General features: G+C 41.6%; 1 protein-coding gene across 1 annotated transcript in view; it reads left to right on the forward strand.

Annotated features, from left to right (window-relative positions):
• EXOC2 (exocyst complex component 2) overlaps nt 1-15,740 on the forward strand; it is a 357,767-nt gene that overhangs the window by 118,871 nt on the left and 223,156 nt on the right. The window contains exon 10 of the mRNA XM_073630963.1: nt 2,438-2,556. Coding sequence (XP_073487064.1) covers nt 2,438-2,556 — 119 coding nt within the window. The remainder of the gene's footprint in view (nt 1-2,437; nt 2,557-15,740) is intronic.

Consider the following 15,740-nt stretch of genomic DNA (forward strand, 5'->3'; position numbering starts at 1 on the left):
TTAGCAGCTTTTTAAAACATTTAAAGAAATTCAGTTCCTGTTTGGGGATATTAGACACAGATTTTAACCACTTCCCGCCTAAGGTATGTCATATGACGTCCTGGACTTTGAGTGGGAATAGCTGAATGATGCCTGCAGCTACAGGCATCATCTAGATATCATCTTTTGCGGCTGGCGATTCCCTGCACTGTAAGAACAATCACAGCGGTAGTTCAGATGCTTGATCGTTCTTACAGGCGACGGGAGGACGTCCCCTCCCGCCGCTCTCCGGTGCTTCTGCCGGCTCGCACGTGCATTCGTAACGAATCGGTCACCACCGGAAGTTAAGCATAGAAATTTCTGGTGAACATATGATCCCCAGTCATCTCTATGAAGCTCGGAGGCCCGGGCGAGGTGTTATGATGTCACGTCTGGGCCGGTGGAAGTAAACATTGGGATCTTATAGACCTCACATCTCTCCATAAAGAGGCCCTATCACGCACTATTCCTATTACAAGGGATGTTTACATTCCTTGTACTGTAATAGGGATAAAACTGATAAAAAAATGTAAAGAGAAAGTGAAAAATAAAATAAAAGTAAAATAAAGAATTAAAAAAAAATGTTAAAGTGCCCCTGTCCCCGCGTGCTTGCGCACAGAAGCGAAAGCATACGTAAGTCGTGCCCACATATGTAAAAGGCAATCAAATCACACATGTGAGATATCACCGCGTGCATTAGAGCAAGAGCAACCACTCTAGCCCCAGACCTCCTCTGTAACTCTAAACAGGTAACCTGTAAAAAAAATTAAAGCATCACCTATTGAAATGTTTAAGTACCAACGTTTGGCGCCATTCCACGAGTGTGCACAATTTTAAAGCGTGACATGTTAGGTATCTATTTACTCGGCATAACATCATCTTTCACATTATACAAGAAAATTGGGCTGACTTTACTGGGTTTTTTTTTGTAATTTGATAAATGGGTTGCTGCGCAAATACCGCGTGACATATAAAAAGTTTCAGTGGCCGCCATTTTATTCCCAAGGGTCTCTGCTAAAAAAATATATAATGCTTGGGGGTTCTGAGTAATTTTCTAGAAAAAAAAATGATGATTTTTACATGTTGGAGTGAAGTGCCAGAATTGGCCCGAATGGAAAGTAGTTAATGGGAATGCTGACTGTCACTTTAAACAAACTGCTATCAGGCTTCAACTGGCTTTTAATAAACCTAAAATAATGCTGAATCTTTCTAAAGCCTTCTAGGCGCTTGTTTAAAGTGACAGTCAGCACTCACATTCCTTTAGTGGAGCTGAATGGGGCTTTATGCCTCACACGTCATCCAGGGCCCTACCTTGCTCAGATCAGCATATTTGTCTGGGGAGTACAGAAGGATATTTTTAGCCTGTACAAATCAGTGACAGACTGACACTGTTTTTGGCTGTTTGCATATAATCTCACAAGGAGCAACTACATGTGGTTAAGAACAGATGAGGGGTCTTGTACACAGACAATATGCATCCTAAGATCCCGACCACGACACCATCTGCCTGGAGTTTGCATGTTCTCCCTGTGCCTGCGTGGGTTTCCTCCCACACTCTAAAGACATGCTGGTAGGTTAATCGAATCCTGTCTAAAATTGGCCCTAGTATATGTATGAATGTGTGTTAGGGACCTTAGATTGTAAGCTCCTTGAGGGTAGGGATTGATGTAAATGTACAATGTATATGTAAAAGCGCTGCGTAAATTAGTGGTGCTATATAAATACCTGAAATAAATAAATACCTGAAATAAATAAAACAAAGGGCCGCTTAGGGCAACTTATCTGGCCCTAACCGAAGGTAATCATTGAATGTGCAAATACATGCAGACCACTCTGGAGTCCCTCAGCCTGTCATTGATTTGTACAAGCTGAGCAGCTGCAGCTGATAGCAAACGCCTGTCTGTACCCATTGCAGAAATATGCTGATCTGGGTGGGGTATGGCCCTGGGCGGCCATCTTGGCCAGTGTCTGTCTTTGGCAGCCCTAACAAGTCTGTTTTAAGCTTGCAGATAGCTTTGCAAATGTTGTACATTCGCTCTTTTATCAGATGAAGCACCAGTGAGCAAGAACTTAAAGTGGAGTTCCACCCAAAAGTGCAGTGGGCAGGCTATTTGTCTCATCTGCAATAACATAAACTTTCCTGCCTGTTTGCAGTCTTCCTTGGAATGTACACTGAGCTTGGCATGCACAGCTCAGTATACATTCCGGCACTCTACCTGTGTACTGGGAAGAATGAACTCTCGCGCATGCATGGGAATTACGTCATCCAAAGCCAGCCAATCAAAGTAATGGAAAACTGGCAGCCACCACATTCAAGAGCTGGTAAACTTCAGTATTAAATTCTTGTTTTGGGCTTGGATAAAATAACCCAAGACAGTAAGACTTGTTGACCTTTGATCCCTCATTCTGTTTTTTGCAGATATCTGTCTGAACTCCATGCTCCGGGTGACCCAGCTTGGCAGTGTATTGGCGCACAGCACAAATGGATTGTTCAGCTTATGCACAACTGTAAAGATGGCTATGTAAAGGAAGTAAAAGGTAGGTATAGAAATAAAACCCACATAAAAAGACAACGCCTTTTTTAAAGTATGCCAACCTAAAACTATTATGTTAGTTTTTGAAAGACGGTGAAGAGTTAAATGAACAGTTTTATACATCTATTAGGTACTTTGGTTGTGAAATGTTTGCTTTTTAGTTCACAGAACTGTGCTTATGTGGCCATAACATGGCGTTCAAACTTTCTTGCTTTGAAATTTAATTTGTTTTATATTATGGAGAAAGGAACAAGAGGAGTGGGAACACCAAAACTCCCAAGTGGGGCAGAAACAGAGCAAAAAATGACCACTTGAGTGCCTAGGACAGTGATGGCAAACCTTGGCACCCCAGATGTTTTGGAACTACATTTCCCATGATGCTCCACTACACTGCAGAGTGCATGAGCATCATGGGAAATGTAGTTCCAAAACGTCTGGGGTGCCAAGGTTCGCCATCACTGGCCTAGGAGAAGTAAAAAACCAGAGAATGACTTGGCCTACCAAACTCTACCTAAAATTTAAAAAATACTGTATCTTAAGTGGTTGACACCTTTTAAAATGTACCTCTACGTTCACCAATACAGTCAAAATAACAACTCCCTCTCCAATTTTTGTGATGAGTCTTATTGTGGAAGAGACACACAGCTAAATTTGTATGGAATTGTTACCAGCAATGTGTTAAGATCTGCATTCTATAGCATGCCTAGGAAATCTGAGGAATGCCAAAAATGGCATGGCAAAGTATAAATATTAAAGTAGAGGTATAGGCATAACTTTTTTCACTTTGGTAAGGAAGAGTTATAGCCCCTGTAAGGTTTATTTATGTAATTTTTGTCCCATTGGGGAGATTTAACTTCACTTTTTGGCCCATAGCCAAAACAGGAAGTGAGAGGAAATCCCTGAAAATTAAGAGAATCTCTTGGGGACCCCCCAGGTCACCAGAATTAGTGTCCCCTTTGGAAGATTTCTCCTCTTTTCTAGGGACAACCCAAAGTTTGGGATTTTCTTTTACTTTCACTTTTAATGATAATGGTAAATAGGACTAAAACATTTTTGGGAAATCTATCTATGCCTAAAAATAGGGACATCGAAGTATGAAATACTTCATATTTCACACGATTCCTAGGCATTCTATGCAATGCAAAAAGGCAAACCGGTAAAGTATAAAATGCTCCTGCTAGTGACAATATTATTTCACTTCTGACATTTGAACTTCAGTCTCTGTTTGGCAGAGACAAATTTGCACAGCAGACACTAGGGTCAAACTGTGCTGTATAAGAATGGTGGAGCAAGGTGTAATATCCAGGCAAGATTTACAGAATGTCGGAAAGCAACAAGGATTCTATGAAGAACTATTTAAAGTACAAGCCAATTCTGCTAAAAACTGTTTTTCTAACTGAATCCACCTACCAAAAGTAAGTGAATGATGTTAAAAAAGACAAAGACCTCTATTAAGAAGGAACCACAGGACTATCGAGTATTGAATTGGTATGATGTGAAGCTGTCAGAAAAGTAAGTTGATTTATCCGGTAAAAGGAAGGCGTCAGTGTTATCCAGTTTTATGTCACGGACTGTGAGTTATTTAATGTACTTCAGAAGGCTCATGTGTCCATTGGCCATGGAGGACATGACATAATGTTGAAAGAACTTTCACCCAAGTACAAGATCACTACTTGTCATGATATTGAACTGTACATTCACCTTTTGTGAGCCGTGCCAGAAAAAACAAAAAAGGCTTTAAAAAGTGTTGTGGTGAAGCCTATGATTTTTGTGAATTCAATTCCTGTTGTCAGGTCATTTTCAGCCCCATGCTGACAAGGTAATACAAGTTTATAATATTGTACCAAGATCGACTAACTGGTTCTCAAGGCTCTAACATCAAAGAGAGTGGAAAAAGCAGCGTACAACCTTGTGGACATATTTACGTTGCTTGGAGCACCGTTGATTCTACAGTCCAGCAACGGCTGGCAATTTGCTAATAATGTGGTGAGCAGCCTAAAGGACTACTGGTTGACTTTGAAGATGGTTCATGGCAAGCCACACCACTCACAAAGCCAGGATAGTATCGAAAGAGCTAACCTGGACATTGAAAATATGCTGTGCATTTGGATGCAAGATGAAAAAACTGACCGGTGGAGTTGGGGAGACTACATGTTGTCCAATTTATGGAGGAACGGGCCTTTCATTCTGGGATTAGAGGAAAACCATATGAAGCTCTCTTTGGCTGCAAAGCTAAAGTGGGTCTTACAATGTCTTCCCTACCCCAAGATATTTTACAAGACGTACAAACTGAGGAACAACTGGAAAAAATAATAGAAAGCATTCACAAAATGCAAGAAGAAACAGATGACCCTATGCAAGAGCGAGAGCCTATTGTACAACACATGGATGAGATTGTAGTCCGCAATGGAAGAAACCAAAGTGGTGGGGAAGATATGGTTACTGAAGACTAATTATGTGGGGGTCTTGTGAGCCAAAGATGGACTGATGCCTCTGTGAGGTGAAACAAATATAGATAAGCTGCAAACACTAACCACGTTTCATTGCGTGCATAAACCAAAAAATATAAATAAGTGTGCCTGCGCTGAAAAAACAGATATATCCCAATAGTTGGGAGGTGCATATATAGTGTAAAACTATACTACAAAATTTCAATATAAAAAAAAAAAATGCTAGTAATATATAAATTATAGAATGAATACAAGAGGCTTTCCTTTCTGCTACCTGTTGTGTCTCTATCAAGGAAACCAGTGAGGCCCATACATGCATTAACTGTGGCCTAAACGTTCATGCCGACTATGGGCATACCAGTAAAGATGATGGAGATGAGAAAAAAAGATCAATTTTGTGCATTCTTTGTTCAGTAATGAGAATACCGTTGAATGTAAAATTGGATCTAAATTTAATCTGGCAATACAGGTCACAAAAGAAGAGAAACTTGTGGGTAAATCCGCACAGGGGATGTTAGTACAGGAGAAATTAACTGAAGAGTGAACTGCTGCCCCTAAAAATATGAGAGGAGGATGTAGGTGTGGCGCTGTTCTAATTAGTCAATATATGATTTCCCCTATTTTGGTATTCTGCTGTGTTGGCACCCTTTACAGCGTGCCAAAGCATATATAGAGGTATGAGATGGTGAAAAGAAAAAAACATTCCAAGGGGATATTCAAAAATGCATTCCTTGCAGTAAATGTTATTTGCAATTTGTATGCTATAGGTAATGAAAATTCTAAGTAAGATAGGGCTGGTTTGGTTATTCAAAGTAGCACATGCCAAGGGTGGTGAAGCAATAAAATGTGTTGAAGTGCTATACCCTCTGCATGAAACCAGTATTTATATTCCACAAAGCTATACGCATATGTAACCCATAGGCATAAGAATGGATGGGGTATGCAGATAATGTGTCACAAATATATGAAATGAAAAGTGAAATAAAAGTGACCTTTTTCAATGAATGAAAAACTTTTGTTGTGTGTTACACCCTCTGACAGGCGTTATTATAAATCAGAATGTATGAACCAGGGATGTGAATCTGGTGATAAAAATAAGAATAAAAAATATAAAAATAAATAAAAAAATTAATAAAAATGCCCCATGCACCAAAAATGTGTTATTGGAAATGGGTATGAATTGGGATGTGTTGTACCCTCTGGCAGGTGTTTACCAGTGTGTGGAGTGTTTGTCCAACTAGGTTGGACCTAGTGCTGAGAACAAAAAAGAAAATGGATGCCGTCAGTGTCCTCTTCTCGGCTGACCGGAAGTGACGCAAAGACGTTTGTAACCCCGCCCTATGCGTTTCGTCATGCAGACGTCAACTCGCGCTCCAGTTGTCTGTATGACGAAACGCGTAGGGCGGGGTTATGAACGTCTTTGCGTCACTTCCGGTCAGCCGAGAACAGGACACTGACGCCATCCATTTTCTTTCTATTGTTTACATGCTTTTTTATATCCATACTAAATTTGAGTACATTTCTTATTCTCAATAAATAAATAATTTTAATACAGATTTACACTATGGGCATCCCTTCTCTTTTATATATGGGAAATGTTTAATAACATCACCAAACATTATAAGCACGGACCAGGGGCTCCAGGAATTGCTATACAGTGGCAGATATTGTGAACGTGCAGTACCCCTGGGGGGTGAGGCCATCCGGTAAGTGCATTCACAGTAGGAGCACGGATAAGGAGCACAAATCACTGGTTGTCACCCAACTAAGAAGTTTTTTTTTTTTAAAATCACCTTTTGCAAGCACTGGACACTTTTTAAGCACAAGTCACTGCATCTATGTTATACTGTTTACTTAAATGTATTGTAAGATTTAACATTATTTTGATATTATTTTGTTCGCCATCTCAGCACTAGGTCCAACCTAGTTGGACAAACACTCCACACACTGGTGAACACCCGCCAGAGGGTACAACACATCCCAATCCATACCCATTTCCAATAATACATTTTTGGTGCATGGAACATTTTTATTTATTTTTTTATTTATTTTGATGTTTATTTTTATATTTTTTATTCTTATTTTCATCACCAGATTCACATCCCTGGTTCATACATTCTGATTTATATTAACGCCTGCCAGAGGGTGTAACACACAAAAAAACTTTTTCATTCATTTTTTTACATTTTTTGAAAAAGGTCACTTTTATTTCACTTTTCATTTCATATATTTGTGACACATTATCTGCATACCCCATCCATTCTTATACCTATGGGTTACATATGCGTATAGCTTTGTGGAATATAAATACTGGTTTCATGTAGAGGGTATAGCACTTCAACACACTTTATTGCTTCACCACCCTTGGCATATGCTACCAAACCAGCCCTATCTTACTTAGAATTTTCATTACCTATAGCATACAAATTGCAACTAACATTTACTGCAAGGAATGCTTTTTTGAATATCCCCTTGGTATGTTTTTTTCTTTTCACCATCTCATACCTCTGTATATGCTTTGGCACGCTGTAAAGGGTGCCAACACAGCAGAATACCAAAATAGGGGAAATCATATATTGACTAATTAGAACAGCGCCACACCTACATCCTCTTTTCACAGGTCAGAAAATAAAAATAGAATCTGACAAAAAATTTCCTCCTGACGTTGACAAGGGATTCAACGTCAATCTGTAAACAATTGTTATTAGTGTGACCGAAGATGGTTTTTACCAACTTGAAACTGCTTAAGGAATTTTGAACCAGCTCTATGACAGTTCACAATTCACTTTATGTCCAAAGGACTTGCCTACAGTGCCTTGAAAAAGTATTCATACCCCTTGAAATTTTCCACATTTTGTCATGCTACAACCGTAAATGTATTTTATTGGGATTTTATGTGATAGGCCAACACAAAGTGGCACATAATTGTGAAGTGGATAGAAAATGATAAATGGTTTTCAATTTTTTTTACAAAAAAAATACCTGAAAAGTGTGGCGTGCATTTGTATTTGGCCCCCCTGAGTCAATACTTTGTAGAACCACCTTTCGCAGCAATTACAGCTGCAAGTCTTTTTGGGTATGTCTCTACCAGCTTTGCACATCTAGAGAGTGAACTTTTTGCCCATTCTTCTTTGCAAAATAGCTCAAGCTCTGTCAGATTGGATGGAGAGCGTCTGTGAACAGCAATTTTTCAAGTCTTGCCACAGATTCTCAATTGGATTTAGGTCTGGACTTTAACTGGGCCATTCTAACACATGAATATGCTTTGATCTATTCTAAATCATTCCATTGTCACTCTGGATGTATGTTCAAGCTCGTTGTCCTGCTGGAAGGCGAACCTCCGACCCAGTCTCAAGTCTTTTGCAGACTCTAACAGATTTCCTTCTAAGATTGCCCTGCCTTTGGCTCCATCCATCTTCCCTTCAACTCTGACCAGCTTCCCTATCCCTGCTGAAGAAAAGCATCCCCACAACATGATGCTGCCACCACCATGTTTCATGGTGGGGATGGTATGTTCAGGGTGATGTGTAGTGTTCGTTTTCCACCACACATAGCGTTTTGCTTTTAGGCCAAAAAGTTCAATTTTGGTCTCATCTGACCTTCCACATGTTTGCTGTGTCATACACATGGCTTTTCGCAAACTACAAACAGCACTTCTTATTTCTTTGTTTCAAAAATCGCTTTCTTCTTGACACTCTTCCATAATGGCCAGATTTGTGGAGTGCACGACTAATAGTTGTCCTGTGGACAGATTCTCCCACCTGAGGTGTGGCTCTCTGCAGCTCCTCCAGAAGTTACCATGGGCCTCTTGGCTGCTTCTCTGATTAATGCTCTCCTTGCCCGGCCTGTCAGTTTAGGTGGACGGCCATGTCTTGGTAGGTTTACAGTTGTGCTATACTCTTTCCATTTTCGGATGATGGATTGAACAGTGCTCTGTGAGATGTTCAAAGCTTGAGATATTTTTTTTTAACCTAACCCTGCTTTAAACTTCTCCACAACTTTATCCCTGACCTGTCTGGTGTGATCCTTGGCCTTCATGATGCTGTCTGTTCACTAAGGTTCTCTAACATACCTCTGAGGGCTTCACAGAACAGCTGTATTTATACTGAGATTAAATTGCACACATGTGGACTCTATTTACTAATTAGGTGACCTTTGAAGGCAATTGGTTCCACTCGATTTTAGTTAGGGGTATCAGAGTAAAGGGGGCTGAATGCAAATGCACGCTATACTTTTCAGATATTTATTTGTAAAAAAAAATTGAAAACCATTTATCATTTTTCTTCCACTTCACAATTATGCGCCACTTTGTGTTGGTTTATCACATAAAATACATTTATGTTTTTTGTTTGTAACGTGACAATACTTTTTCAAGGCAATGTAAATTGTACTTGTCATTCTGCATAATGCCTTGGTATACTATACAATGTCTAGTAAAGTATGTAGCACATTAAAATAAGACATTTTGCGTTTTTATTACTCTCTTTTTATACTTTGCCTAAGCAGTATACTGTATGTTGTTTCGCATAACTCTTAGGTCATCTATATAATGACTAGGTTAATTATATAGCAGAATTATAATTACACAGATATTTCTTACTGTGCCAAAAAACATCACACATTCTATATATTTCTTAGGCATTCTATAGAATGCTGGAAATTAACACATTACCGATAATATAATTATTATCTTTTCCTTCCACTTTGGCTCTTGTTAAAGTCCATATTCATCTTCTAAGTCTCCTCTGACTGTACCCATACCACAATATCTCATATCCTCACTGCCTTTTGGTGCATGCCACAACCTTAACCCTAGTGTAGTGGTTTTGTGCCTGTAACACTTCTTTTTTGTCCTTGATGCTGTCCGCTCCAATCTTGTCTTGTTCATGCTCCTTTTCCTGCACTCCTACTCATCTCCCTTCTGTGCCTGTACTACTGTTCTTGTCTGCACAGTGCATATATAAGAGACTTCAAAAATTTCTGCTCTTTTATATTTTCATTGGAAACGGTGAGGGCAGGAGAATTAGAAATTGCTTGTGTCTAAGAGTTGGTGCGATGCTGGGAAAAATACATTGCAAAGGAAGGTGACTATGTAGAAAAGTGATGCAATTTGTTTTTTAAATTCCTAATAAAAAGAGTTAAAGTGTGGAAACTTTTTGAAGAACCCTCATACAACTTCATTGTTCCCTGCATCTAATATCATTCCTCACTGTCTCCTCCATAACCTCATCTTCAGTCCTATCCACTGCATCCCTGTTTTATTTCCTCATCAACCCCTACCCCCCCCCCCCCCCCACACACACACACACACACACACGCACACACACCCGTGTCTCTTCTCCTTTCCTGTCTGCATAGTGCTTAAATCACTCCATTTATCCCTTGTGCTCTCTTTTCCTAATTTCCATACTCTGCCTTCTTTTCTATATATTTGTTCCCCACTGCCTGCCCAGCTTACTTTGACATTAATTCCTTTTAATCCTCCCTACATTTTTTTCTGCCAGTATTTACCTGATGACTTCTCAATCTTACAAAGGTAAGGAGTAGGGATGAGCCGAACACCCCCCTGTTCAGTTCGCACCAGAACATGCGAACAGGCAAAAAATTTGTTTGAACACGCGAGCACCGTTAAAGTCTATGGGACACGAACATGAATAATCAAAAGTGCTAATTTTAAAGGCTTATATACAAGTTATTGTCATAAAAAGTGTTTGGGGACCCTTTTAAATTTCGTACCTGGGGGGGTGTCTATAGTATGCCTGTAAAGGGGCACATGTTTCCCGTGTTTAGAACAGTCTGACAGCAAAATGACATTTCAAAGGAAAAAAAATCATTTAAAACTACTCGTGGCTATTAATGCATTGCCGGTCCGACAATACATGGATGGATATGGATCCATCCATGTATTGTATGGATATTAAGGGGAACCCCAGCCAAAAAAAAATAAAAAATGGCGTGGGGTCCCCCTCAAAATCTATTCCAGACCCTTCAGGTCTAGTATGGATTTTAAGGGGAACCCCGCGCCAAACTTTTTTTAAAAAACGGCGTGGGGTCCCCCTAGGAATCCATACCAGACCCTTATCCGAGCACGCAACCTGGCAGGCCGCATGAAAATAGGGGGGGGATGAGAGAGCGCACCCTCCCCTCCTGAACTGTACCAGGCCACATGCCCTCAACATTGGGAGGGTGCTTTGGGGTAGCCCCCCAAAACACCTTGTCCCCATGTTGATGAGGACAAGGGCCTCGTCCCCACAACCCTGGCCGGTGGTTATGGGGGTCTGCGGGCGGGGGGCTTATCGGAATCTGGAAGCCCCCTTTAACAAGGGGACCCTCAGATCCCGGCCCTCCCCCCTGTGTGAAATGGTAAGGGGGTACAAAAGTATCTCTACCATTTCACTAAAAAACTGTCAAAAATGTTAAAAATGACAAGAGACAGTTTTTGACAATTCCTTTTATTTAAATGCTTCTTTCTTCTATCTTCCTTCGGTTTCTTCCTCCATCTTCTTCTTCTTCTGGTTCTTCCTCCGGTGTTCTCATCTGGTATCTTCCTCCGCGGCGTCGGCGTCTTCTTCCCTTCTTCTCCTCGGGCCGCTCCGCATCCATGATGGCATGAAGGGAGGCTCCCGTTCTTCTCTTCATCTTCTTCTCTTCATCCTCGTCTCTTCATCTTCTTGTCTTCATCTTCTTTTCGGGCTGCTCCGCATCCATGATGACATGGAGGGAGGCTCCCGCTGTGTGACGCTTCTTCTCTTCTGACGGTTCTTAAATAACGGGGCGGAGCCACCCGTTGACCCCGGCCCCCTCTGACGCATGGTGACTTGACGGGACTTCCCTGTGGCATTCCCCGTGACGCCACAGGGAAGTCCCGTCAAGTCATCGTGCGTCGGGGGGGCGGGGTCACCGGCTGGCCCCGCCCCCCGTTATTTAAGAACCGTCAGAAGAGGAGAAGCGTCACACAGCGGGAGCCTCCCTCCATGCCATCATGGATGCGGAGCGGCCCGAAAAGAAGTTGAAGACAAGAAGATGAAGAGAAGAACGGGAGCCTCCCTCCATGCCATCAGGGATGTGGAGCGGCCCGAGGAGAAGAAGGGAAGAAGACGCCGACGCCGCAGATGAAGATGACGGACGAGAACACCGGAGGAAGAACCAGAAGAAGATGAAGATGGAGAAAGAAACCGAAGGAAGATAGAAGAAAGAAGAAGCAATGTCAAAGCAATTGTCAAAAACTGTCTCTTGTCATTTTTAACATTTTCTGCCAGTTTTTTTAGTGACATGGTAGGGGTACTTTTGTACCCCCTTACCATTTCACACAGGGGGGAGGGCCGGGATCTGGGGGTCCCCTTGTTAAAGGGGGCTTCCAGATTCAGATAAGCCCCTGCCCACAGACCCACACAACCACCGGCCAGGGTTGTGGGGATGAGGCCCTTGTCCTCATCAACATGGGGACAAGGTGTTTTGGGGGGCTACCCCAAAGCACCCTCCCAATGTTGAGGGCATGTGGCCTGGTACGGTTCGGGGGGGTGCTCTCTCGTCCCCCCCTCTTTTCCTGCGGCCTGCCAGGTTGCGTGCTCGGATAAGGGTCTGGTATGGATTATTGGGGGGACCCCACGCCGTTTTTTTTTTTTTTTTTTAATTTTGGCGCAGGGTTCCCCTTAAAAGCCATACCAGACCTGAAGGGTATGGTATAGATTTTGAGGGGGACCCCACACCATTTTTTTTTTTAATTTTGGCCGGGGTTCCCCTTAATATCCCTACCAGACCTGAAGGGCCTGGTATGGAATTTAGGGGGACCCCACACGTCTTTTTTTTTAATTTTTGTTCGGGGTTCCCCTGTGGGGAATTCCCATGCCGTTTTTTATCAATGAACTTTTATGTATATTGTCGGACCGGCAATTCATTAATAGCCGCGAGCAGTTTAAATGACTTTTTTTCCTTTGAAATGTCATTTTGCTGTCAGACTGTTCTAAACACGGGAAACATGCGCCCCTTTACAGGCATACTATAGACACCCCCCAGGTATGAAATTTAAAGAGAGATTACACTTTTATTGTTTCACTTTAAGCATTATTAAAATCACTGCTCCCGAAAAAACGTCCATTTTTAAAACTTTTTTTGCATTGATCCTTGTCCCCTGGGGCAGGACCCAGGTCCCCAAACACTTTTTATGACAATACCATGAATATAAGCCTTTAAAATTAGCACTTTTTATTTCTCCCATAGACTTTTAAAGGGTGTTCCGCGGCATTCGAATTTGCTGCAAACACCCCAAATTGTTCGCTGTTCGGCGAACTTGAGAACAGCCGATGTTCGAGTCGAACATGAGTTCGACTCGAACTCGAAGCTCATCCCTAGTAAGGAGCAGGAATATCAGTGGAGTGAAGTGATACAGAAAGTAGCAGGTTTTTCTGAAAACACATGCACCATTACACATACCAGGCCCTGACTGGCCATAGGACACACCAGGCCATAGGGCGCAACCAGGGCTGGGACAAGGGGTGGACAAAGAGGGCAAGTGCCCCAGACACAGCTGGTGTAATGTGGAGGAAAGGGCACCAGTGTTGCTAGCAGCGGGCATCCAGCCGCTGCCCTGCTTTAACCATCAGCTCCCACATCATCCCCTTATCGCCCATCATGCTAGTCAAACCGAGCCAGGCAAACTTCTCCTACGCTCCTTTTTGACTCTGATGTGCCCTATGAGAGAAGACGAGGAGGAGCCCGAAAGGATGAAAATCTCCCACCCTGGCATTGAGCCGTGATGTATACACAGTCTGAGAGCTGTGTATGGAGGAAATGGCAGTGGACTTTAAAAGAAGACAGAAGAGTAAAGGAGAGAAAGTATAGAGGGATGTGGAGGAGAACGATCATAGAGAGGTAGAGTAGGCATTGATAGAAAAGATTGATAGTGACAAGAGAGGGAAATGGTGGATAGAAGGGAAGGAGAATGATTCAGAGAGGATCGTGGCAAGGATGAAGGTAAAGGAGAATGGAAGAGGGAGGGGATAAAAGGATTTATGGTGGCATTTGTACAGGAAGGGAGGGGGGGAGAAAAAAAAATAGGCTACCAGTCTAAAATACTGTATCTGGGCCTATTTTTTGTTCCAGTCCAGGCCTGACGCATACTTTAGGTTTCACATTTGTTTTATGAATTCCGGTGTAATGGGACTATAGCTATGCCGTGATTTGTATTGTCAACTCATTTTTAGTGGTTCAGCAGACTTTAAAAATTGTGTCAACACTTGATTAATCAATGCTTGTTAACTAACTCGAGAAATCTTTGTATTTCATATATGTCTAGAAATACCATAACTACAGGATTGAGTAAAAATTAGAAAAAGGCAAATTGTTTTACTTACAACTGTTGCAATACTCCGTTTTACGACAGAGATGTCAGATCACAAGTCATGAGACAAGTTAGGGCATGGTAACCTGTTGTATATCTAGTAAATCTTTGCTGTCATCTCGTCCTGACATGTACTTCTGTGGAGTCTGTGTTAGGACTCATGTTGAAGAAATGGGCACACCATTCCCACAAGCATCCCTTATCTCTATCCTCTTACTTATATTGGACAGTGCAGTGATGGATAGCAGAGGTTAGAGCACAACAGTAATAATCCCAGACATTGCTTGGCTCTGTGCAATGCAGAAAAAGAACTGTGCCATTTCGTACAGTCTGTGTGTGTCCATGGGTCGGGTGAAATTCCCCAAATTACAGAAAAACCTATGGTGGTCTGGGAAGGAGAACAAAGACTACAAGAGTTTAGAAGTCAGTCTGTTCAAACAAACAAAAGTACAATCAGGATGATAGTTGCAGGCTCAAGCTAACTTGGGGAAAGAAACCACTTAAAGTGTAATTATTTAAAGGAGAGTCTTTTGGCCGTTTGATTAAAATAGGGAATCTGTTTCACTGCTTTGTTTGTTTTCCTGTTACATTTTTGTAAATGTGGAGAATACAAAGTCTGAAATTTCAGGCTTTCAAGGTGTTATACATTATACTAAGTTAGCTGAAAGCATAATTGTGCTTCATGCACTCTGGTTTGCCTTCTTTTACTTGAAGCCATAACCTTCTTGTGCCCACCCAACTACCTAGTAATTAAGGCAGGGGCTTGCTTACATGCAGTAACATTTTCTGTAAATGCCACCATTTTAACCCACAAAACACTACATAAGCATCAAAGTACTTCACCTGCCCTGGGCCAGTCTGGGTCTGTCACGATTCTGTAGTTTTGGCATAACTTCTAAATAAGTCATTGCTATATATGTCCGTGATTGTAGTCTCATAGATTACAGAGAACTGCATTTCATGGACAATTAGATTGTACTGATTGTTTGTTTTTTTTTTTTACATATATGGTTGAACTTCGAGTAATGGCGCAGCATAAAAGGCAGGCATATGCAGTATCTCACAGAAGTAAGTACACCCCTCACATGTTTCTAAATATGTTACTATATCTTTTCATGTGACAACACTAAAGAAATGACGCTTTGCAAATTGCTACAATGTAAAGTAGTGAGTGTACAGCTTGTATAGCAGTGTAAATTTGCTCTCCCCTTAAAATACTGTAACTCAACACACAGCCATTAATGTCTAAACCAATGGCAACAAAAGTGAATACACCCCTAAGTAAAAATGTCCTAATTGGGCCCAAAGTGTCAATATTTTTTATGGCCACCATTATTTTCCAGCACTACCTTAAGCCTCATGGGCATGGAGTTCACCAGAGCTTCACAGGTTGCCACT

This window comes from Aquarana catesbeiana, linkage group LG05, assembly GCF_042186555.1.
Source record: "Aquarana catesbeiana isolate 2022-GZ linkage group LG05, ASM4218655v1, whole genome shotgun sequence".
In the NCBI taxonomy this organism is placed as follows: Eukaryota; Metazoa; Chordata; class Amphibia; order Anura; family Ranidae; genus Aquarana; species Aquarana catesbeiana.